The sequence below is a fragment of the Chrysemys picta genome, chromosome 6 (assembly GCF_011386835.1).
Source record: "Chrysemys picta bellii isolate R12L10 chromosome 6, ASM1138683v2, whole genome shotgun sequence".
Taxonomy (NCBI): domain Eukaryota; kingdom Metazoa; phylum Chordata; order Testudines; family Emydidae; genus Chrysemys; species Chrysemys picta.
This window is the reverse complement of record NC_088796.1, coordinates 92236563-92260886: the sequence shown is the minus strand read 5'-3', so window position 1 is coordinate 92260886 and position 24324 is coordinate 92236563. Positions and strand designations below refer to the sequence as shown.

The window sequence follows — 24324 nt, the reverse complement described above, 5'->3', positions numbered from 1 at the left end:
CATTCCTTCTTTTGTTTCCAAACAACATTAGAAGTATTGTAACATCTAGCCTCAAGTTCTAAGTCTTTCCCCCCAGCTCACAGATATTATTGTACTTGATTCAGAAATGCCTGTCTTGCATGATGTGACAAATATAAATCCAGCCAGTAAAATCTCTTACTACTCAGACAAACAGGGGCACCTGCACTTTGGCATGCCAAAGCACTAGATCTATAGAACATAGTAACTAATAATAAAATTCTGGCAATGGTCCTAGAGTTCAGCCAAAAAACTAGAATCTCTTCCTATGTTACTTTTCCATGCATGTTTGTACATGTTGTAACTGTCTAGATGCTAGTACAGTTTTGAACAAACTCTTCATGTTTCTAATTAGCTAGTTGAACACATAACCTGAGCTACAAACAACAAAAATAAAGTTCCCCAATAATGTATTTCTGCTACAATTCTGGAAACACATTCAAACAATTCCATTTCAGATTTGGAACATTCCATACATCTGACAATATGAGATGAATGGGAGGCTTCTCTCTGGAATATACTTCTTAGTTGCCAGAAATGTTTGGCATAAAAGCAATTGGCACTGAAGTGGTCACACCATCATGATCTCAACTTGCATGGTTCAGTTTCCAGTTACCTATTATTAAACAAACAGTCATGATTATTTGTTTTTGGACACAAAGAACCTGATCCTAGAAACATATGTAGGAGTAACACATTACTCAGTTTACGCACATGAGTACTCCCCAACTGAAGTAAATGGGGCTATTCATATGAGCAAAATTACTCATACATGTTTGCAGGATCAGGAACTCTGACTGTGACTAGAATGCTTATTGGATTTATTTAAATAAATACAAAGTGACACCATCAACTTAGAAAAGTCACACTTCCACTTGAAGAAAATTTAACTACTTTGGGTACAGATAACACTCAAAATTAATACCAAATGAAAGACTAAGAGAAGGAGGGGTTTTTTTAGTTCATTTATTTTATGATTTGACAGCGTTTTGAACATAGACAGTTTCACTATTTCCACATACAGTCAGAGAGCTATTTTATGGAGAAACAAAAGAGAAAAAACATCTTAAAAACAGGAAAAAATGATCATAAAAATTACAAAAATTGGTAGAGGGACTACTTTGAACTCTCTCTCTCTCTCTCTTTTTTTTTTTTTAGGTCTAAATTTCAAGTTGATAGTGCTCTCTTAAGTTGGACTGATGTTTTACCATACAAACATTTTAAGGATACTCCTGCCCTTGCTTGCGGGGAGGTTGGGGGGGGGGTCCCCTTGGCTGGATTACAGCACGAGAAATATTAATGTTTAAAAAGAAATAGTAATATAACGATTTGCAGTAAATAAACAAAATAAAAACAGCAATGGCTTCTTGGCATACATTTGCAGCAAAACTGACAGCAGGAGTGCAAATAAAGAAAAGGAAGCATTGTTCAGTGCAGCAAAACTGAGTTGTCAAAAGTTGTCCTAACCCATGCCAAGTTTACATTTTGTTGCTTATATGATATTTGTCCCCTTAGGTGGTATAGATTAGACAAAACAGGCTCTTGCAGGGCTGATCCAAAACCCACTGAAGTCAATGGGAGTCTTTCCATTAACTTTGATGGGCTTTGAATCAGACTGTCACATGTTTCTGTATCTATCCATTATTTTTCTCTGTGCTTGAAATGTAGCAAATTCAGCAACATAAACATATTCCCCTGCAACAAACAAACAATAAAACAAAAACAAAAAACCCAGCACACATCTATTTCAAGGGTAAGTTATTCCTTGTCTATATAATTAGGAAACTAAACATAGTCTACACTTCAGGTCTTCACTACCCGCTGGATCGGCGGGTAGTGATCGATCTATCGGCGGTCGATTTATCACATCTAGTGTAAATGTGATAAAATCGATCCCTGATTGCGCTCCCCGTCGACTCCGGAACTCCAGCTCGCGAGAGGTGGAAGTGAAGTCGACAGGGGAGCAGCAGCGGTTGACTCGCTGCCATCCTCACGGCCAGGTAAGTCGACCTAAGATACGCCGACTTCAGCTACGCTGTTCGTGTAGCTGAAGTCGGCGTATCTTAGGTCGATCCCCCCGCTAGCGTAGACCTGGGCTGACTTTCACACTAATCTGAAGATTCTTACTGTTTTTAGAAAATTTAGTTCAGTTTTCCTGATTCCCCTGCTCTCCGTGCTTCAGCTTCCTCATCTGTAAAATGGGAATTATACTTCTTCCTCTTCCCTATTATTTGTCTGTCTTGTCTAGTTAGATTGCAAATGTTTAGGGCAAGGACTTATTCTGAATGTATCCTACCCAAACAAAGCCTCAGGTTTGGCTGGAGTACATCAATGCTGTTGCAATAAATAAAGGTGGAACAGGTACTCATACTATGGTAATAAGCACAGCATAAAAAGATAGATAAAACAAAATATGCACAAGTGAATCTTGATGGTTCATTACATAAATTATATAAATGCCAGAGAGAGAAGTTAACTCAAACCAGGCTGCCACAACTGTGACCAAGCCTAGTAGTATCATAACTAGGGCTCTGTGTTTGTCACAGAGGTCGCAGAAGTCATGGATTTAGTGACTTCCTGTGACCTCCGTGACTTCTGCAGCGGCCAGTGTGGCTGACCCCAGGCCAGCTGTTGGCCCCCCCGGGCCTCCCTCCACGGCAGCAGCCTGGGCTCTCTACGTAGCTGGTACTGTGGGACCCTGGTGCTCCCCTCCGGCAGCTGGTGCCACAGGATTCCCCCCTGGCAGCATCTCCCCCCCTAAGATTCAATCAGGGGTATTTATGGTGTAAGTCATGGACAGGTCACGGGCTGTGATTTTTTGGTTCTTGCCCATAACCTGTCCATGACTTTTACTAAAAATACCCATGATTAAATTGTAGCCTTAATCATAAGTCAACAAAACAGTTTGTTAATAGTGATATTTATTAGTGAGAAGAGGGATTTTCAGTCTCTTTGCTTGCTAACATGTTTTTAGGCTTGAGGAGTTTGATGCCATCTGTAAACCAGAGACCACATTTAGAGCTGAAGTTTAGAAACGGGGTGGTATCATCGTCACACGCGCACACACATATACCCTGCCAGTACCTGAGGCCAGCCCAGAGCACGTGCATATGTTCAGGAAGGTCAGGAAACGAGTCTGACATTATTCCTAGAAAGCTGTACTTTCAGAATTAGCCCCAGAGCCAATCAAGCTGCACTTTCAAACGGTTGCTACTATTTCAAACTACAGCACATTAATTTCTAGAGGAATACATACGAGGAGGTGCAGTGGGACTGTTTTGGATGTGGTCATTTTCATACATGTTAAGGCCAGAAGAGTTCATTAGATCATCTGGTCTGACCTCCTGTATAACGCAGACCATAGGCTTTCACCTGTATTGCGTGCCCAATAATTTGTTTGACTGTAGCATATCTTCCAGAAAGGCACCCAGTCTTGAAGACATTAAGAAATGGAGAATCCATCACATTCCTTGGTAGTTTGTTTTATCCTTTATATCCATTGGAGCAATTTCACACTCAAACACGAGGGGGAAAGTTGATGATTGGGGAGTCAACCCCCCTCCTTCCTCCAGCAACCTCCAATATGGACAAAGACTCAGGAAAATAATTTCCTTCCCAAAAAGATGTTGCTGAAATTAAAGAGCACATGAAACCCGCCAAATCTAAGAGGACTTCATATCACTACTTGGAAACTACACGGAAAACAACAAAATCTGAGGAGATTAATTAATAAAAACTGATATCAAAAGAAAAAAAGGTGGAATCTGAGGTGAGGGGGATTATAAAAAAGGATAATTAGGGAAGTGGAACATTTTGAGGTCCAATTATAAGCAAAGGGGCAAAACCTGAGAGGATTTTATATCACTATTCTAGAAACAGATAAAAAAGGGCTGATATGAGACTTTATATGAGGGGAAAAAATCAGAGAGGATATTAAGACAATGACAGATAATTAGAAAGAAAATTGAGCCAAATATTAGGCAACTGTATGTTAATATTTTAGAACTGGGAAGAAAGGGGGCAAAACCTGATTATTTGATAATATTAGAAATAAGCAGCATGCTCTGAGAGGATTTTATATTGATATTCATAATATGAGAGAAAAAGGGGGAATCTGAAGGGGGGTTTTATATCAATGTCCGATAAATAAGCAGAAAATGGTGATTCCCCCCAGCCTGTCATTCACACAGGCAGCAGCAAGCCCTGGACTACTGTACTTTAACAAGGGAAGGCGGGGTGATGGATTGGTGGAGTGAGTAGAGGTAAGCAGTGGGGAACGGACAGCTGGTGGTTCTGAGGGGAAGAAGGTAGGACAGGGAAAAGTGGGATTAGGTGTATATTCGTATTAAATAATTTAGTAAAAATGGGGAAAAAAATCTGTAGAGGATTGTACATCTATATTTAATAATTAGTTGGAAGTTTAAAAGCCAGTCAGTCAGGGTGTGGCCACCTGTCCCACCAGAGCTCAGAGACACTGTTCACCCATATTCCATTCAGGCCCTTATTACCACCCTCATCACCATAGTAGCCGAGTCCCTTTCAGCAGGGCACCAAATTGCATGACTAGCAGTTGTTACTAGTTGATTCTCTCTCTCTTTTCCTCCCCAGTGAGAAATGAGCGTGAGGGACTCTTTCATTTAATTCATTTGATGCCTGCTGCTGGGCTCTGTTATTGACTGAGAAGTGCAGCGAGCATTGGGATTGCAAAGTGAGGATGCTTGAGGAGGGTCTTAGGGTACAACTATACTGCTTCTAGAGATGTAATTTCCAGCTCAGGGAGGTGTATACACACTAAGCTTTGATTGAGCTAACATGCTTTAAAAAAAAAAATACGGCATAGCTGTGGCAGTGCAGGCAACAGCACAGGCTAGCTGTCCGAATGTGTACCTGTGGTCTTGGATGAGACTGTGCTCGCCTGTGCTGCCATGTCTACACTGCTATTTTGATCAACACTAGTGTGTGCAGGAGTTTGTTCCACCTAGGAGCAGCTCCAGAGAAAGATACAGCTCCCGTACAGACAAGCTTTACCCCTGCCATGAGCAGCTCCACTGTACTTGAAGAGTACAGTCTTCATCCTGTTGCTTCAAGCAATCTTTAGGTATCCTGGGCCCACCCAGACCATTCTGCACCAACCCAGGGGCTAGTCTGTCTAATATACTTATATGGCCCTCACTACTGTAGTATCTGAGCATCTCACAATCTTTTGTGTATGTATCCTCAACAACACACCTGTGAGATAAGGAAGCACTATTCCCCCATCTAACAGATGAGGAATGGAGATATAGGGGGCATCAGGTCCGAGGTCACACAGGAAGTCTATAGCAGAGCAAGGAACTGAACCTGGGTCTCCCAAATCCCAGGTTACCACCCTAACCACGGGGCCATCCTTATTGGATTAGGGTGAAGATAATATACCTTGGTGATGGGTGCAGTATAAAAATCTATGACTAATAAGATATGTTTGGGACATCCTATAAAACAGCAAAACCCTATCCAGAATCCAGTCTAGTCTCCTGGAGGTTCATTATGAATAACGCCTGCAAACTGTTATATCAAGTGTCCTATCATATCTATTTACACCTCTGATTCATGTACATATATTCTGAAGTGTTAATAATTAACAGTCTTGGGCTCATTGCACATCCCCCATTTTTACTTGCCTGTATGTCCAAACCTGAAGAACCATTAGCTTGAAATCTGCTTTTCTTAATGAGAGCATCTCAGTCCATGAAAATGTGTCAAAATCTCATGTAGTTTAGCTTAGTCTTTTAAGTTACACAAGTTTTCAATAAAAACAACGTCCCACTCATCAAAAAGGCTAATCAGAGAGCATTGTTTTTGGACAATCAAGGTATGTCTACACTGACAACAATAATAATCCCTGGCACCAAGTCTCAGAGCCCAGGTTGCCTGACTTGGGCTCGTGGGGGTTGTACTACAGGGATAAAAGGAGCAGTGTAGAGGCTTGGGCTAGAGCTCGGGCTCTGACTGAGACCCTCCCTCCACACCGGGTTTGAGTCTGGGCTCCAGCCCGAGCCCAAATATCTACACTGCAGTTTTAGCCCCCAGAACATGAGCCCTGTGGGCCTGAGTCAGTTGATCTGGGCTCAGACTTGCTGCCACAGGGCTTATTTTATTTATTTATTTATGCAATGTTAACATACCCTCAGTGTCCTGAGGCAAACATATACTAAGGGGATGCTGTTGCTATGGCCTGCCCTACATACTTAAATTTCAGTCTGTAACCAAAATGGATGTGAGCGAGCGGGTGTGGAGCATGGAGAAGGGGGAGGAAATCACACACTCACAGTAAAGTACTGAGATACTCTGCTCTTCATCAGTTCCTCTTTATAGTAACTAAGTATCATGCTACCCAGAGATATTCAGAAACCAAAGAGCTAGTGCCTATTCACAGGGATTTTATCTGCATTGATAAAGAAAAGCAGCAGCAAAGATACAAGCAAACCATTGAGAAAGTCACTGCAGAAACAAAGTCAACCAGTGTTACTCTTCAATGTTAACTGTTCGAGTCTCTTGTTCATTCTGACAATACAAATACTCAGTACAAGACTACCATGCACAGAAGGTCAGATTGACTTCAAACCACAGCTGACCTTGGAACAGCACACAGCTGCTCAGAGCTCCCAGATACAAGAGGGTTAAACCTATTGCTTCACCCCTTAAGAGGCTGCAGCATCTCATTGCCTCACAGCAAGGTCAGCCAACTCAGGTGGCCTGTGTTGTGGTAGAGGGTGGACGAGAAAGGTGTTGTGTAACCGTGGCCCAGGCACTCTCTCCCCCTCCTTGGGGTGAAGGTGTATAAATGGTAAACATTACTCTGTCATTCAGAACCTGTAATAAATGAGGAAACCAAGGCCTTTCTTCAGCAAAGTAAACCTATCCAAGAAAGCACTTAAAGAAATGCTTAAAAAAATTAAGTATGTGCTCTAGTGCTTTCCTCAGAACAGGCCTAAATCTGAACATAGGAAATGAAACCAGCACTGACATCTAACCTTCACCAGTGAGATTGTTGTTTTTTTTAACCACTCAAAGAAATAATGCAGTCACTATATCCACTATGTTTGAAATAAAGGAGAAAGAAGAGTGCTCGCTGTTTCTGGATAACCATTAATTGATAACCCCACAGCCTGGTGCATGTTCACTTTTCTTGTACTGCAATTCTAAGAGGACTGCTGATTAGGATGGAAAGCTAGAAATGTTTATAGCCACCCTTTTGGATCTAAAGGCATTATAGGGGCACTAGATTTTTTACAACTCTATTCCCCATAATTGTGGATCACCACCAGTATTGTCTTTATGGCTAAATGCAGTAAAGATTTAACTAGTTCTCACTTATTTCCCACTAAAAATTAAAAAAAAGAGTTGTTTATCTGATTTAGGGCTTTTCTTTTTGTAAACGGAAAAGCCTGAAGATTTACGTTAAGAAGTTCTGACATGCCAGTATTTGTTATTCGTGTGGCTGTGTTGTTCTAGCAGAAACAGTACAGACAACACAAGAAAAAGTTAAGTATGTACTGTGCACTCACAGTCTAATCAAGAAGAATATGTGAGATTTACTATTTAGGTTGTCAGCTATATCTGACGGTCTTGGCTACTTAGAACATGCATGGTATAGTTACATAAAGCACACCATCTAGAGCAGTGGTTCCCAAACTGGGGTTCACAGAACATTACAGGGTTCGCCAGAAAAATTTCACTAATGTCGGACAGAGGACCCCGGGCATTAGAGACAGCAGGTGGGACCCAGTTGCAGGGCAGACACCCCGAGCCCCAGGGAGAGCGGGGCCGGGAAGTTGGGGCTGGCAGCCCGAGTCCCGGCAGTCAGCGTGGGAGCCGGCAGCCCAAACCCCAGCGCTCCACGCGGGGCTGGCAGCCCAAACCCCAGGGAGAGCGGGACCGGGCAGTTGGGGCTGGCAGCCCAAACCCCAGGGAGAGCGGGACCGGGCAGTTGGGGCTGGCAGCCCAAACCCCAGGGAGAGCGGGACCGGGCAGTTGGGGCTGGCAGCCCAAACCCCAGGGAGAGCGGGACCGGGCAGTTGGGGCTGGCAGCCCAAACCCCAGGGAGAGCGGGACCGGGCAGTTGGGGCTGGCAGCCCAAACCCCAGGGAGAGTGGGACCGGGCAGTTGGGGCTGGCAGCCCGCGCCCTGCCCCCGTCAGCAGGGTAGCCAGCAGCCCGAACCCCAGCGCTCCGCGTGGGACTGGCAGCCCGAGCCCCAGGGGGAGCAGGGCCAGGCAGTTGGGGCTGGCAGCCCGAGCCCTGCCCCCATCAGCAGGGGAGCCGGCAGCCCAAACCCCAGCGCTCCCCACGCAGGGCTGGCAGCCCAAACTCTGGGAAGACTGGGGCCAGGCAGTTGGGGCTGGCAGCCCCAGCTCTGCCCCTGTCAGCGGGGGAGCCGGCAACCCAAACCCCAGCCCGAGCCCCAGGAAGAGCGGGGCGGGCAGTTGGGGCATCCATCAAATTGAGGAAATTTAAACTTAAATCCCTGAAAATATTCATTTTTAGGAGGGGGTTCACGAGATTTCACAATTTAGTGAAAGGGGTTCGCGGGCTGTTAAAGTTTGGCAACCACTGGTCTAGAGCATCCCATTTTACCACTACTCATTGTTGAACCTAAGAATGAATTAATGGTATCTACGTTAATGTTTTTCGAATTTTGAGAATATGATCACTTACCCAGATTACATAAAGGTCACATATCGTTAATATTGTGGTTACTATAAACATAGATGTTATGCCAGATATGCTTCAAACCTATGCAGGTGACAACAAGAGCTTGGCCCATGTGAAAAATTAGGGAAATAAATTTTCAGAATGTAGTTATTGAAAAGTCTTGAGTTATGATCTGTTCTCATTAGGAGGCATGGAACTATGAAACAGAACAGCTACAGGAAAATCGCAAGATTCCTATTTTTAATTGCACCACATTCAGCCATACTAATTCTTCCTTCATACAAACTAATCTGCTCCCTTTCAAGAGCTGCCTGGTGGAAAGGACCTGCAGTTTCCCCTTGAAAAAAGAAAAGAAAAAAAGTAATCCTCTAAAACAGGTGTGATAATTTAAACAACCTTTAAATTATTTGTTTAATCCCTCCAAGAAATCCTCTATGCTTCAATGACACTTCTGAAAGACATGTAAAAGAACAATTATAAGCCTCCATACAGCCAGAATACCAGGGAGAGCCTGAATTATACTCCCAAAGTACCATCTTCATGATTTTCTTAGTCTTCAGGAGCAACCATTTGTCCTCACTAAGAAAAAGGATTTGCATGGCATAAAACATAGATAAGAAGCTACAACAGCTTTGCTGCTTAGAACTGTTTGCAATCACTACTGTACTTGGGCAGACCGTTGTTGCTAATAAAGCCAATGCATATGTATTTACAGCACTAGAATAGATATATAACTACTTTTCAGTTCCTAACACAGATTTCCAAATTTGATAAATTTGGTTCAGTTTATAACTAAATTGTAAGTTTTATATGTTTTAAAACTTATCAGGAGATTAAACAATCTAAATATCTACTTGGGGGAAGTAAAATAATAGTGCAGTTCATCAAAGTATCTGATGTGGGGAAATGAATGGCCCAGGGGACTGGTAACAGAGTATGAACTGTGTCCCCTCAAGATTAACTGCTTGTATCCAGGTCAGGTCAGTATTGCCTGAAAATCATTATAATTAGTGTTTAGTGGCCTATGAGAAATGAGTTGGTCGTCTCAAACTAGTTTCATATCTCAAAAAATTCACTATTGCAAATTACAGTAGTTAGCACTCTTGTGCCAAGGATTATAATGAAGGGTAGGAATCCTACATATTTTCCATGTTTCTGGCATATTACATACTTGTCATCTTTACTCAGTATTGACAGTTTTACACCAGCTAAGGATCTGGCCTAAGATAAGTTCTAACAATTGGGCCTATAATTTTGCCTGTTTGAGAACTAACTATAAAAAGTAAGTAAAGTTGTTTTTAATAGTGAATGTTATTAAACAAGTGCAACCCCCCCCCCCAGAGAAATTAAAATTAGTCCAAATAAAAGGTCTAGCTGCTGTAGCTCAAGGACTGTGAGATTGAATTTAATAAATAAAAAAATCATGGAAACAAAGTTACCTACGCCAAGTTTGGCCTTACGCAAGTGAGTTAAATTGGTTAACTGAAATAATGAGATGAACTATGCTGCCCATTTTTCAACCCACTCCCCTTTGTGGGGCTTCTTACAAGCAGACTTTAAAAAACTCTCATCTTATGTTCCTCGATACCAAAACAGAAGGAAGAGACCAGACAAAATGATTTTCTTTCCAAGAAGAAGGACACCGGGTCTTGCTCTTGTTTAAGGAACTTTGTTCTTCACCGGGCTGCAAGTCCTGAAAGTCATCATATCATCATGATATCCTGTCCTCAGCCCATCAGTAAGGATACATAATTGTGGTATTTTCTGCCCAACCATTCTTCCTCCTATCCTCTCGCTCAGCTTTTCACCGAATCCTAAAATCAATTTCATTGCATTCGTCAGCACAGCAAGATGAGATGGGCCATCCAGCCCTGCTTTGTCTGAGAAGGTGGCTAACCAAATGACATTCCTGACTGGAATGTGAGCCAGGGTCCAGAGCAACAGGTGTTGTGGCCAACATGCCAGACTAAAGCATCCATTCATGACTGACCAGCATTCCAAGAACATGGACAAAAGCCTTATTCAAACCCCGCCTCCCAACCATCTTTTCTATCCCCTCTCTTTTTCACCTTGTGTCTGTCTGTTAAAACTGGAAAAGTAAATACCCTTCATACATCATGACTTACTTTTACTCTAACCTTTTCCTTTTCATCCAGGAAAGGTTGTTAGTAAAATAAAAAACCTAATATTTTGCCTCCAAAAGAAGAAAGACTTTAATAGGTTGTAATTACATTCGTTTTGCATAATTACTCAAGTTCAGTTTCAAAGTTCTTGTTTTGTTTCTTGTTCTTTCTTGCATTTTAATCAATAACTTTCTAACTTTCGAATAAGTGCTTTTGGGTGTTTGCCAAAAAACGGAGTGAAGCAGCGCCTCCAGAAAATGAATTGTAACATTGAAACAATGTTGGACAGTGAAAAGATTTACAACACCTTAAACTCTTTTGACTCTTGAAATCAATAAAACAGGTATCAAAAATGGCGGAGGTGGTGAGGAACTTCTTTAGTCAATGTAGCCTCTGAGATAGTACTGTCCATCCCCCCCAAACACACACACACACACACACACACACACACACACACACACACACACACTTCCTCCACCTTTCTGCCCTAATCTAGCTGGTTTATAGATTTGGCTTCTCTCATGACTGAGAGCTGATCATGCACTACTGAAGTCAGTGTGAGTTTTACCATCTACTTTTGTGGGCAGAAGACCAAACCCCTGCAGAGGAGGAGGATACCTTAAACAATTTATATCACCTCATTAGAAAAATGGATCAAAGTTGGATACTATTTCTCCAAAGATTCAGAAGTTGGAAGCTTCAGCAGAACAAAGGGAACACTTAAGATATCAAATTATGCTATATTTAAATATTAAATAAATGTTATTGAAAACATTAGTACCAGACAATGTTATGTTGCTTCTGAGATTGAAAGCCCTGGAAAAAAGTCCAGTGTCTGCAGTCTATAGCCAATAGGCTTTAAAAAAAAAAAGGAATACTAAAAATAATCTTTTTACCTCAATGCTCAAATTATTTGAAAACTGTTGGATGAAAAATTTAATCCTGAGTTAGCCAAAGGACTTTTAATTTGTCTCAGTTCAAACTTTTTGAGAGAGACGGGTATACAGAGCAGGGACCTTTCCAGAACCCTACACCTTATTTTCAATATTCTCAGAAGTTGCATTTTAAAAAAAAATAATCAAAAGGGAAAAAAAGGCTTAATGATTCCCCAAATTTAAGACCCAGTTCTGTAAGACTAATATTTCAATTTTCAAGTGAAGCATTTGTAAAACCTTTCTGCTCAACATGCAAGTTTTTTTTTCCAGCAAAACTTAATACTAAACATGATACTTAGATATCTCCCTCTTTTTATGATTGAGTACAAATTTGTGTTCCCACAGCTTACTTCTGAAATCTTAACTGTAAAACTAGCACTTGGAGGAAAGACTGTGGTTTTGAAAATCACTATAAATTCTTATCTTCCTGATTACTGAATTGAAGCAAATCAACAGAGCATTTATTAGACTTCAAACTATGTCTTTGATTGAAATAGGAATTTGTCCTATGTAATGTTTATGTGGAGCTGTGAATAGGTTTTTGATTGGCCTAATGTACTTCCCTTGGTGATTTCCTTTTTGGTTAATGTTCTACTGATTGTCTTGTAATTCAAGACCACTCTCAGATGCCCATACTTTAAAAAATAATAAAAAGCTAAAAAAAATTAAAAAGTAAACTCACACTAACAACCAATAGAACAGAAATATATTTCAGTTATCCTCAAGTCTCCTCTCTTCAGTTTACACAACTTTCTCTTTCCCCCTCCCCCAAAACTCACAAAATATACAAAGAACAAAATGCATACTTATTCCAGATGTGAATTTCGACTAGCATGAGGCTACCAGTCTCTGAATTGGGAAGTCTGTTTTGAGTAAGATAGGATAGTTTAAGTGTAACTACTGTCAGGGAGAAAAAAGAAAAGCAGCAGTGTTTAGTAGAGGATTTTTTTTCTTACTGGTTGAAACAAACAAGCCTCGTCATCCAGTTCACTTTTGGCTCCTATACACTATGCAATGCAGGTCCTGTGAATAAAACTGTTTCCACCATTTAGGCTATCGTTCTTCTGTGTATTTCAAATATAATTAAATATATTTGCTAGACAGCACTACTGCATTTTCCTATACATTCTATAAAGCCAGAAAATGTAATATGATTTAAGTTACCCTGGTTCACAGTCTTTAACTTTTTGTTACAAAAACAGCCCTAAAATTGTAAGAATTTTATTTCCCATTCTGTAACAAAAATCAAAATGAATTAATCTGGGGAACAGTCAATGCATCAATCACTTGCACTCATTCCCTCCACTTTGATACAGAAATAACGAGTAGATGCAGCACCAGTTCTCTCACAAATTCTATTTAGAGCTGTTTTGTCATGAAGACACTGGGGGCTCAATCCTACAAAGTGCACAACACACTCAATTCCATTAAAGTCAGTGGGAGTTGAAGGTACTCAACACTTTGCAGGCGCGCTTGGCATCTTGAAATATGAACCCACCTATGAAGTGTGCAAGTTAATGTTAGTTGTATTTGTAAAATGATACAAATTAAACGTTTGTATAAGGCACATCATCATCAGTAGGGTAAGGAAAAGAAATTTTAATATCCAGCTTCTGAAATTTTCCATTGTATTTTTGCAGTGTAAGCATTAAAGCTTATTTTAATTATTACAATGCAATCAGAGTGATTTTTTAAAAGTATAAAACCTTGATCTCAAAAGTATTGGCTAGTGGTCTTTCACAGCAGTTAAATATTGATTCCGCACATCTCCACAAAATAACAGATTGTAGTAGTTGGATAAGAGAAGGATGCAAGATTTTAACTATTTTAAAATGAGTCAAATTTGGGAACTACATGGCTGCACAGTTTTCACTTTGCTTTTTGAACTATGTAGTTTGTTTCTAAACCAAAACAAGCATGTTCTCTTTCTTATTTTAAATAGCTTGACAATCATATTGTGATTCTATAAAAAAGCACACTCTAGTCTCATTAAAAATTTGCTTTAGAATGTTCAAAACTTTGCTGGCTTGAATTTAAGGTTGCTATTCCTTTGTATATCAAGGAGTGTTACAGGGGAACACCCCCTCCCACCCCGCCAAATCCTACAACTTCTGAAGCATGGAAATAAACATTTAAGGGTGGGTAGAGAAATATTAAATATTGCAAACTCTTGTGATTTTATCATAAATCTTGTGATTTTGGGGATATCTCCAGAAGCTGCAAACCAGAAATTGCATGAGAATCTCAGCTTTCATTTATTTAAAAACATTTCTACCCCTCACGGTTATGGAAAAAAGCTGATCATGAAGTGAGTGAATCCTAAAGTCTCAGAAAACAGAAGCGGGGGGGGGGGGGGGGCAACACTGCTGATTAAAAAATAACCTCATGATTTTAAGTCACTCATGATTTTTGAACACCCGAGGTAGGCAGTACTAAAATATTCAAAATCACTCATAGTTCATACATACAATTCCACTGTACTATTGTAAAATCAAATCACATATTCAAAAAAAAAAAATCTTAACTCCACCTCCATATACCTCTCTTGTCTCAGCCTAAAACACCAGACACACATTGCGACCCAGCTTAGCCATCCTACATTATCATAAAGACTACAAACTCTGGCAAACTACCACCCACAACATATGGCCACACGCAACCACACACCACCTCTAAGTTCACTCTCCCATAATTAGCCAGAGACAACATCATCTTTATGTTCTTATGGGCCCCATCATCATAGTCCCTAAGCACTTCACAAATATTCATGAATGTATCTTGCTTGTTACTATCCATATAAAGACCAGAGATTTGAGCCTCCCCACCCACCTACCCCGCATGGTCTAGAGATTAAAATAGGTCACATCTTATTTTCCATGTACATTTTTCAGAAGCAATACACCTTTTCCCCACCCCACCATCCCAGCCATATGCAAAAAGTCAATCTGCTACATCCACTTTCCCTATAATGGCTGGAAATCCCACTATTCATCCTTTGAATAAGAGTCAAAAAGTCTGTCCCCTCCTGGACACAGTCTACATGTTCACCTACATCCAATCCACTCTATAAATACAGGCCACACACCTGTTCATCACAGCAAGATAGAACATTATCTAATTACCACACTAGAGAGAAGAGAGTCAACATGTTTACAGTATGTATTACATTTTGATTCACCATTAGAACTAGCCAAAACTTGGGATTTCTGGTTCACAATTTGCCGTGAACTGGAAATTCAGAAAACCTTTTGTTTCAGAAACACCAACCACGTGGCATTTCTGAAAATAATTATGCTCCTTAGGAGCCCATCCCAGGACTTCCAGGATCCCTGCTACACATCTGGGAACCAATCCCCAAGTTCCTGAAAGTTTTGGCATGGCGGGACTGCCCTGCAGCCACAGACCCTGGAAGTCTGGGCTCCACAGCAGCCCTCCAGGCGATCTGGCAGGAAACCAGGCAAGTTTCCAAATGAAACCTACCTGATGGACAGGGTTCCATTGGAACGCTGCCTGTGGTACAATGAAAATTCATTGAATCCAAAGAGTTTCATGAAACTTTATGGGTCTGACAAATCTGCCTCTTCTCTGATGAGCTCTAGTCATGGTCAGCATACAAAAATATGGTTAGTATTATGTCTTTGCTCTCTACACAGCATTAAGGATATGATGAAGCCATATGGACACAATTGGACTCCAAGTAACTGTATTTGCTACCTCCCCTCAACCCCCCAGTCAGAGAGTGAATCTCTCTCTCCCCGCCTCTCCCTATATATATATATATATATATATATATATATATATATAAAATAAAATTTAACTACTCTGTTAGATACCTGCTGCTTCTGCAATTGAAGATATGAAGGCCCAGAAGAGGGCTCCCAAAGGGATGCTACCCAATTCCTATATACTACAGTTAATAAAAGCATATCCTTGCTAGATGGATAGTGGGAAGCCAAAGAGGGACAGAGTTACAGTTATTTTTTGGAATAGGTGATGTAAATGTTTTATATGTACACTTACCCAATAGTTTTAAGGACCAAGAAAGTATCTGAATATTTTTCTACCTTCCCTTGTAAGTGAGCAGCTAAATAATTATACTTATTACTCTTATTAACAGTACTATTATATAGCACTTGTCATCAATAAATCTCAAAGTGCTTTCCGATGGAAGTATCATTATCGCCATTTTACATATGGAGAAACTGAGGCACAGAACAATGAAGTGACTTGCCTAACGTCACCCAAAAGTTTATTGGCAAAGGTGGGAATAGAATCCCAGGTCTGCTAAGTCCCAGTGCAGTGCTCTATCCACTAGGCTACACTGCCTCACTGGTTAAGATTTATTTATTTTTTAACTCTAACATTCCTTGGTATACATGTGTAGCAGAGCAACATTAATTAAGATTGAGGAAGTTTTTTATTTAACTTCCCTGTTTACAAAAAACAAAAATAACAGCAACAAAAAACTTACTAGGCCAATACAGAGGTAGTAGCTCCACAGTGTCTTCTCTCCCGCCATTCCAAAATGCAATCTGGGCATGACTACAAGTCCCTGTTGCCCCAAGCTCACACTGTCCAGCAAAGCTCATGAGCTCCACAGGATCTCTGGCTCCCTATGGTTTCCATTTTCTGGCACAGCTTTGGAGTTCTGCAGAATACCTGTGTTTATGGCTCCCCTCCTTTAGCTCCTACATTGCATATGGCAACATATCTTCAGCATTCCCATGACCCCTCCACTTCTGCACAGACTTTATAAAGCATCTGTTGTGTCACGCAGACTTCACATTGGTATACTGTACATGCTTTAATTAAAGCTGCAAGGTCTATATTGGTACATAATTTTCAACATTTAAATTCAATTAGCCGATGCTTTACATGTTAGTGGTACGTGACTGTGTGTAAAGTTTGAAGATTTGCAATCAAGCTGTTTTTAGCTAGAGGGACGACCCTCTCCCCAAAAGTGGACTCAGAATAAAATGTCAAGTTTTTAATCATTCATAACTTAACAATGGTAGGAGTAATAGACTTCCAAGGTTCTGAACAAATGGTCTAGTGATCACAAAATTACTTACCCTGTGCAATGTTAGAAGTCAACAACTTTATACCTGTGGTATAATGGAACTCTCTACAGGAAACGTAAAGCTCCTCTGTGCAGGAGATGGTGCTTCCTCAGAGGCTGGCCCAAGACTGTGGAATGGACTCCCACAGGAACTAAGGACCATCACAAACCTCACCTCCTTCCGCTCCAAATGCAGGGTACACCTCTGCAATGTTGCCTTCTCTAGCATAAACATATAGCAATGTGTGTGTGTGTGTGTATATATATATATATATATATATATATTATAAAAAATTCCAAAACACTCCACTGTGCACCCACTCCTCCACTGAGGGAAAGGATAGGAGAACAAACTCATGACAGAAGTTGTCATGATGCTTAATGCACTACTGGAAAGCACTCGGATAAGATGATGAGCATGGTATAAAAGAACAGAATAAATGGATGTGATGACAGGACTTGTGTTGGAAATCAGGGCTCTGTTATAACTACAGATCTGCTGCTACAGAGTGCCTCCATATTGACAGTCATTTTTAATCATCTGTAGCTCAAAGACAGGGTAACCAATTTTCCTTTACACTTTGAAGAAAAAAATAGTGTGCCATTCTACAATGAAGCCATTGCTACAAATAAAGCCTACAATTAATAGACAAACCACGCAAGTCTGCAAAGACCAGAACAGAACCCTGGTTCTTAAGTACCAGAAAAACCAATCTGCTATTCCTTGAGCTAAGAGAAAGCCTTCTACCTTGCTTAAGTAGAGGAGGAACCTTAATGTTTGCTCTAAGCTGCAACCATCCACCAGAGGGCAAAGTACTCATACACAATAATCATTACAACAAATATTAATAAGTTTGCTGAATTACAACTTTTTGCCTAAACTTAGCCTTTGCACAATTTTGGAAGAAATTTAGTCACACAGAAAGTTTGATGGGTTAGAAGTCATTTTTGAGCTACAGATACACTAAGAAACAAGTCAAGATTTCAAGTCAGCATTATGTCTTTTAAAAATAACCTATTTTGTAAAGAGAAGACACATCATGACCAATTTTATTCAACCTTCACAGAAAAGTCCTCCTTATCTTTTAAAGTAAATGTGACAACTTTCAGCCCAAATCAATTCTAACAGCCAAAGTCATAGGGGGCTAAAATAAGGCACACAAGAGAAGTGTTTGCAATCTTAATCTCTCTCCTAATACAGTAACTACTCAAGCAGCAAATGATAAAACTGCCATATGGCTCTAAAAAGAATCTCACCTCGCACCTGGTCTGACAGTGCTTAGGGTGCTGTGTGAATGTGCAGAAAGTGAGGACAGGCAAGATGTGCAAGCCATCTAAAGAGCTACAGTTGTGGATGTATTCCCCTCTTTTGCCAAGGATGGTACTGCCCCCAATGCTAGTCAGTGTTAGGGTGACCAGACGTCCCGATTTTATCGGGACTGTCCCGATATTTCCTTGTTTGTCCCGCGTCCCAACCAACATGCGGTCGGGACACTGGACAAACAAGAAAATGCACCGGAACCTGGAAGTGCTCGCACGCCCCGACTCCGCCCCCTCCTCCCCCGATTGGCTCCCTCCCCGAATCCCCGCCTCTTCCCCGGGCTCACCATTCCCCCTCCCTCCGCAAGCGCTGGAGGGAGGCCCGGGAAACGCAGGGGAAGCGCGGGGCCGGGGTGAGTAACAGTCCGGCTGGCCCCGAGCAGGCAGGACTCAGTTGGGTGGTTGGGAGAGGAGGGGGACGACCCGCGGGGCCAGGTAGCGGCTGTTGTTGTCCCCCCGGGCAGCGGGACTCGGGAGCAGCCGCTGTTGCAGCTCCCACTGCCGCGGGGGAGGAACCGGCCATGGCGCTTGGCGGCTGTGGCGCCTCCGAACCCCCCGAGCCGGGGCCTGCTGCGGGGACCCAGCAGCGCATACGCTGGGCCCAGCCCCTGGCCAGTCGTGTCTGGGCTGCTGCCCAGCTGGTGCTATCCCGCGGCAGCCCCGGGGTGGAGGCATCGGCCGCCCAGCCCCATTCGTTCCCCTGCAGGACGGGGGGGCTGGGGCCTGCTGCCCCCACTCCGGGGCCGCCGCGGGATAGCACCAGCTGGGCAGCAGCCCAGACGCGCCTGGCCAGGGGCTGGGCCCAGCGTGCGCGCTGCTGGGTCCCCGCAGCAGGCCCCGGCTCGGGGGGTTCGGGGGCGCCAGAGCTGCAGCCGCGGAGCGCCATGGCCGCTTCCTGCCCCTGCGGCAGTGGGAGCTGCAGCCGCGGCTGCTCCCGAGTCCCGCTGGCCGGGGGTGAGAACAGCCGCCGCCTGGCCCCGCGGGCCGCCCCCCCTCCTCGCCCTACCACCCAACTGAGTCCTGCCTGCAAGGGACCAGGCCGGACTGTTACTCACCCCGGCCCCGCGCTTCCCCTGAGTTTCCGGGCCTCCCTCCAGCGCTTGCGGAGGAAGGTTTTTTTTTTTTTGCCCCCCCCCCCCCCCCCCCCCGCATCACGCCCCCCCCCCCCCCCCCCCCCCCCCCCACGTCCCGATATTTGTCTTGGGTGATCTGGTCACCCTAGTCAGTGTCCCAAAGCCATAATTGAGCCCTTAATAAACTGGAGCCTGATCCTGTACTCACATGAGTAGTCCTCACTGAAGTCAAACACTTGCATGGTTAAGGAACTGCCTTTGGTGAGTAAAGGCTGGGAGGATCAGGCTTCAATTCTGTCCAAGTATCACATGTAAATGCCAGCCTTTATTAGATTAGCATGGCAGCACCGGGACAAATCTGTGAATTGGATCAGCAGCAGAGAAACCAAAGCAGCATAAAAGGGTTTGGGATTTGTTATGGACTTCAAAGGCTGCTTAAAAACCTAGACTTGATCAAAACAATGTCTTCATTGTATTTTTCAAGTTTTCAGTTGGGTCACATGATCCTTTTCCAATTCAAATATCTGTTAACTTTAAATGCTGGTAGAAAAATAAAATCCAGTGTATTTAATGGATGATGATTGTCAGTGCTTATAAAAGTCAAGCGTATCTGAGGCATAAAATGGACATAACCAGTCAGATAGGTGATATCCAATCTTCCAAACAATGGACCTCTAAATCCCAGTCCATACCATTTTACTATCCTTACCTATGGTCAGTTTTGGAGAGGGAGAGAGAGAGAGAGAGACTGACAAATGCTACATTATCTGATTGTTTAGTAACATGGACAAGTATCTACTAACAATTAGGATGAGATCAGACTGATTTACACTATTGACCCAAACAGGATCTTAATCTGCTGTACCACCTAGTCTCACACTCCCTTTCAGCACTTTTTGGGCCGTGTCTTCCAAAGTGCCGATGGGAGTTAATGATTTCAATAATTTCCATCCCACCATCAACCTCAGCCTAGATCAATCCACACAAGCGGTCCATTTCCTGGACACTACTGTGCTAATAAGTGATGGTCACATAAATACCACCCTATACCGGAAACCTACTGACTGCTACACTTACCTACATGCCTCCAGCTTCCATCCAGGACACACCACAGGATCCATTGTCTACAACCAAGCTCTAAGATATTTGCTCCAATCCCTTAGATAGAGACAAGCACCTACAAGATCTCTATCAAGCATTCTTAAAACTACAATACCCACCTGCTTAGTCTCTAAGGTGCCACAAGTACTCCTGTTCTTTTAATGGGAGTTAAGAATGCTCAACACATTGCAGGATAGTCCCAGGGTTCATTTGTTTTGCTAACTGATAGCACTCATTTTCCTTTCGTAGCCATTACACTTTCAAAGTTTTTTTTTTTTTAATACTGTGCTCTCCCTAGCCCCAGATCTCTTCCCCCATTTTTTTCTTATTGAAAGCCTAACGTACTAGCAAATAAGTGTATAAAATACACCATGCATTGGACAAAGTGACCAAAGTTCTCTTTACATTTTGACAGAGCATGTGCCAGATTAACCCTTTACCTGTGCTTGCCCCTTTTGAATCCTAAAATAGCATGACACATTTGCAGACAACAATAAAAAGTGATTGGAGGGCTGATCCTTGCCATTCACAATGTATGGAAAAAGGGAGGTATTTTCTTGGATTTTATTTATGAGACTAATTGAACGCCACAGCTAACAGTGGTTGGACATGGCTTTGATACATTGCCTTGCAGCATTACAACCAGACTAACACAGGGAACCAGTGTGTGAGAAGTTTTAAGTGTTAACATAAACACAGAGTCAAGTTAATGCATCCAGGGAATGGTTTGCCCCCCACCTCCTTTCAATTTTGTTGCTTTTACCCTCCTGTCTAGGGAGGAATCAAGAGCTTCTCCTTCAAGGATGTTAAACAAAGACCTATTCTATCAATGTCTGGTTAACGTTAAAAATTCCATAGCACATACTTAAAATAAAAATAAAACAGGAGGGGGAACAGCCCTGACATTCTGGCCAATACTTCTCCTCCATAAAATGAGTTGATATCAAAAGGTCCTATGTGCTATTTACAAGCACATAATGGCAGCTATGTTTTCACTAAAGTCACAGTAAGAACCTGTATCTAATCCATTACTTCGTAGGACATTGTGAGATAGATAATACCATTTACCCCACTATTATCAGCAGGGTTTGGTGCTGTACAAACAAATGGAGTCACAGCGCCTGTCCAGCTGCAGCGTCTCTCCAAACATTGCTACTGCGCTCATCACCACAGTATTGTTATTTATTACTTGTACTGCAGGAGTAACAAGGGACCCCCAACGACAGAAGGTACACAGAATAAAGGAACAGCCCTGCCTCAAAAGCTGACAAAATGCAGTGTTTTCACCAGATGCTAAGTCATGTCCTCCTCCATTCAGTCACTGTGACAGCACCTGAAGCCGAGAATGGTGCATGGAGTAACTGACTCAAGAAGGGGCTCAGTGCACTGCGGACAAGGCAACTACTGACTACGCAGGAAGAAACTTCTGTCCTGCAACTGAACATGAAAATCAGGTGGCCGCAGTCATTACACCGGATCTCGGCCTCAGCGTGAGTCTAGAGACTACAGACACTCTGCAACAAGTTGTGCTGCCTGCCGCGGGGGGAGAGGGATTCCCACGTTCAGAGCAGCCGCCCAAGCTGCGCTCGGCGCAGCAGCCGCGCAAACGAAGACGGGCTGTGCCGAGCTGCCCAGTGCGCACACACGCCCTCCAGGGGAAAAATCCTCGTGCAAAGCAAGCCCTGCCCCTGGAGGGGCGAGCCCCGGGGCAAGCGGGACCCTGCTCGCCGGGCAGGGAGCTCCCTCCCACGGCAGGGGAAAGGATGGAAAACCGCTTTCAACAGCAAGCCGGGCGCTCCCCATGAGCTGCCTTGTCAGGAGCGACCCCCCGCCCGCGACAGCCACCAACCCACCCACGCATCCTCACAACCGCGCGTGCTCAATACTTCACCGTCTGTCACAGTCACGTCTGCATCCTCCTCGCCCGGCTGCACCGCCAGCTGGAGCGCGCCCTGGTTGGGGCTGGCAAGCTGCAGCCCCCCCCGCAGCTGCTCCTCGCTCACCAACAGCAGCTTCACGCTGTACTGCAGGAGCTGGTGCTGCTGAGGGGCAGCCATGATCCCTGCCGCCGCCCAGCCTCTGAGCTCAGGCGGCTGCCGCTGCTTCCCCGGCCCGGCGCGGCGCGCAAGGGAGCTGAGGAAAAGGGAGAGACGGCGGCTAGGTTTCACTGATAAACAAGTCCCACAAAGACACCTCCCGGCTCTTTCTGGCATTGGCAACGCAGCATTCTCCCCTCCCTCCCTGCCTCTACAAAGCCGGCTCAGCCACTAGCAGTTTCCCAACCGCTTGGGGTGAGCCCTGTTTGGCGACATCTCGGCGCTTGCAGCAAAACAGTGACATCTCCTGGCCACCGGCGTGGCTACACCTGCGGACTGGAGGGCAGCCATGGCTTCCCCCACGACTCTCCAGGCAGCCGTGCAAAAGCCCGGCTCACGTGAGCAGCCCCTCGGTGGAGACGCATCGTGAGGCCTGGTTCAGTGCATCTCAGCCTCCTGAGGAAGGATTTTGTGATGAAACATTTAAAACCCCTTTTCCCATCTAAAGCACCCACGTTCTGAATGCAGCAGTTTGCCCAAAAGCTGGGTGATGTGTGAGTCACTCAGAGCAGGGTGTCAATGAAGGTCACAGTTCACATTCTAAATACTACTTTGAACCACTTAAATCCTACTGTCTGTATTTAATAAAATCACTTTTTATTTAGTAATTTACTCAGAGTATGTATTAATACCTGGGGGAGCAAACAACTGTGCATATTTCTCTATCAGTGTTATAGAGGGCGAACAATTTATGAGTTTGCCCTGCATAAGCTTTATACAGGGTAAAACGGATTTATCTGGGTTTAGACCTCATTGGGAGTTGGGCATCTGAGTGCTAAAGACAAGCACACTACTGTGAGCTGTTTTCAGGTAAACTTGCAGCTTTGGGACAAGTGATTCAGACCCTGGATCTGTGTCTGGAGCCAGACGGGAGTGTCTGGCTCAGCAAGACAGGGTGCTGGAGTCCTGAGCTGGCAGGGAAAGCAGAAGCAGGGGTAGTCTTTGCACATCGGGTGGCAGCTCCCAAGGGGGTTTCTGTGATCCAACCCGTCACAGTGGTAGTAGAAATGGTTCCATTCTATATGCATCTGAAGAAGTGGGCTGTAGTCCACGAAAGCTTATGCTCTAATAAATGTGTTAGTCTCTAAGGTGCCACAAGTACTCCTGTTCTTCTTTATTCTAAATGTGGGAATTTGAAAATAGCAAAACAGCTGGGGGTAAGGTTCCTTGACCCCAGCTTTTCACATTTTGGGGAGATAAGAGCAGTAGGGGTGGAATTGGTTTAAATTGGCCATGTCCAAACTAGACCCTATTTTTAAAATTGTATTCTGGACTTCATTTTTGTGCTTTTCAGAATGGTTGTGAAGCTTGCCAAGACATTCAAAAATTCTCTCTCCTGGCAGTGTAAAAACTGTGGGCCTTCAGCGTGTAGCTTGTTTGCCCTATGTCCACTGAGAACTAGGAAAGAAAAAGAAAAGAACCTCTTTATTTGGAATGTAGTAAAACACAATAAGGCTCCAATTCTCTAAACTCTTAGAGTGGAATCCACAAAGGGATTTAGGGTGCATCTACACTGCAAAAAGAGACCTGTGGCAGCCAGTCTCAGAGCCTGGGTCAGCTGACTCAGGCTAGCAGTTTAGACAGCAGGGCTTGGGTTGGAGCCCAGGCCCTGAGACCCACTCACACTTGCTGGGTTTCATAGCCCCAGGTTCCAGTCGGGCCCAAACATCTCCATTGCTATTTTTAGTCCTGTAGTGTGAGCAGGAGTCTGTTGATCCAGTCCCTGAGACTTGCTGCTGCAGGTCTTTTTTGCAGTGTAGGCATATCCTCAAGCGCTGCAATGCTGAGCAGAGAAATGCCTAGAAAATCACATGTACAACACTGCTATCCCTGTGAGTGTCCTAACCACTGACTAGAGTCATTCTCTCTCTCTCTGCCTCAATGACCATGTAAGTATTTATCCACA

The 24324-nt window shown here is 43.5% G+C and overlaps 1 protein-coding gene across 4 annotated transcripts in view; it reads right to left on the bottom strand.

The window, feature by feature from the left end:
- The window catches only part of LOC101949585 (histone-arginine methyltransferase CARM1-like), a 123593-nt gene extending 100578 nt beyond the window's left edge, over positions 1-23015 (bottom strand). For all 4 annotated transcript variants that reach the window (XR_010588624.1, XM_005296782.5, XM_024103346.3 and 1 more), the window contains exon 1: positions 22214-23015. Coding sequence is in view for 3 of the 4 variants with exons in the window: in XM_005296782.5 (XP_005296839.1) it covers positions 22214-22535 (322 nt within the window). In the remaining variant the exon portion in view is untranslated. The remainder of the gene's footprint in view (positions 1-22213) is intronic.
- Between the last annotated feature and the right edge of the window lie 1309 nt (positions 23016-24324).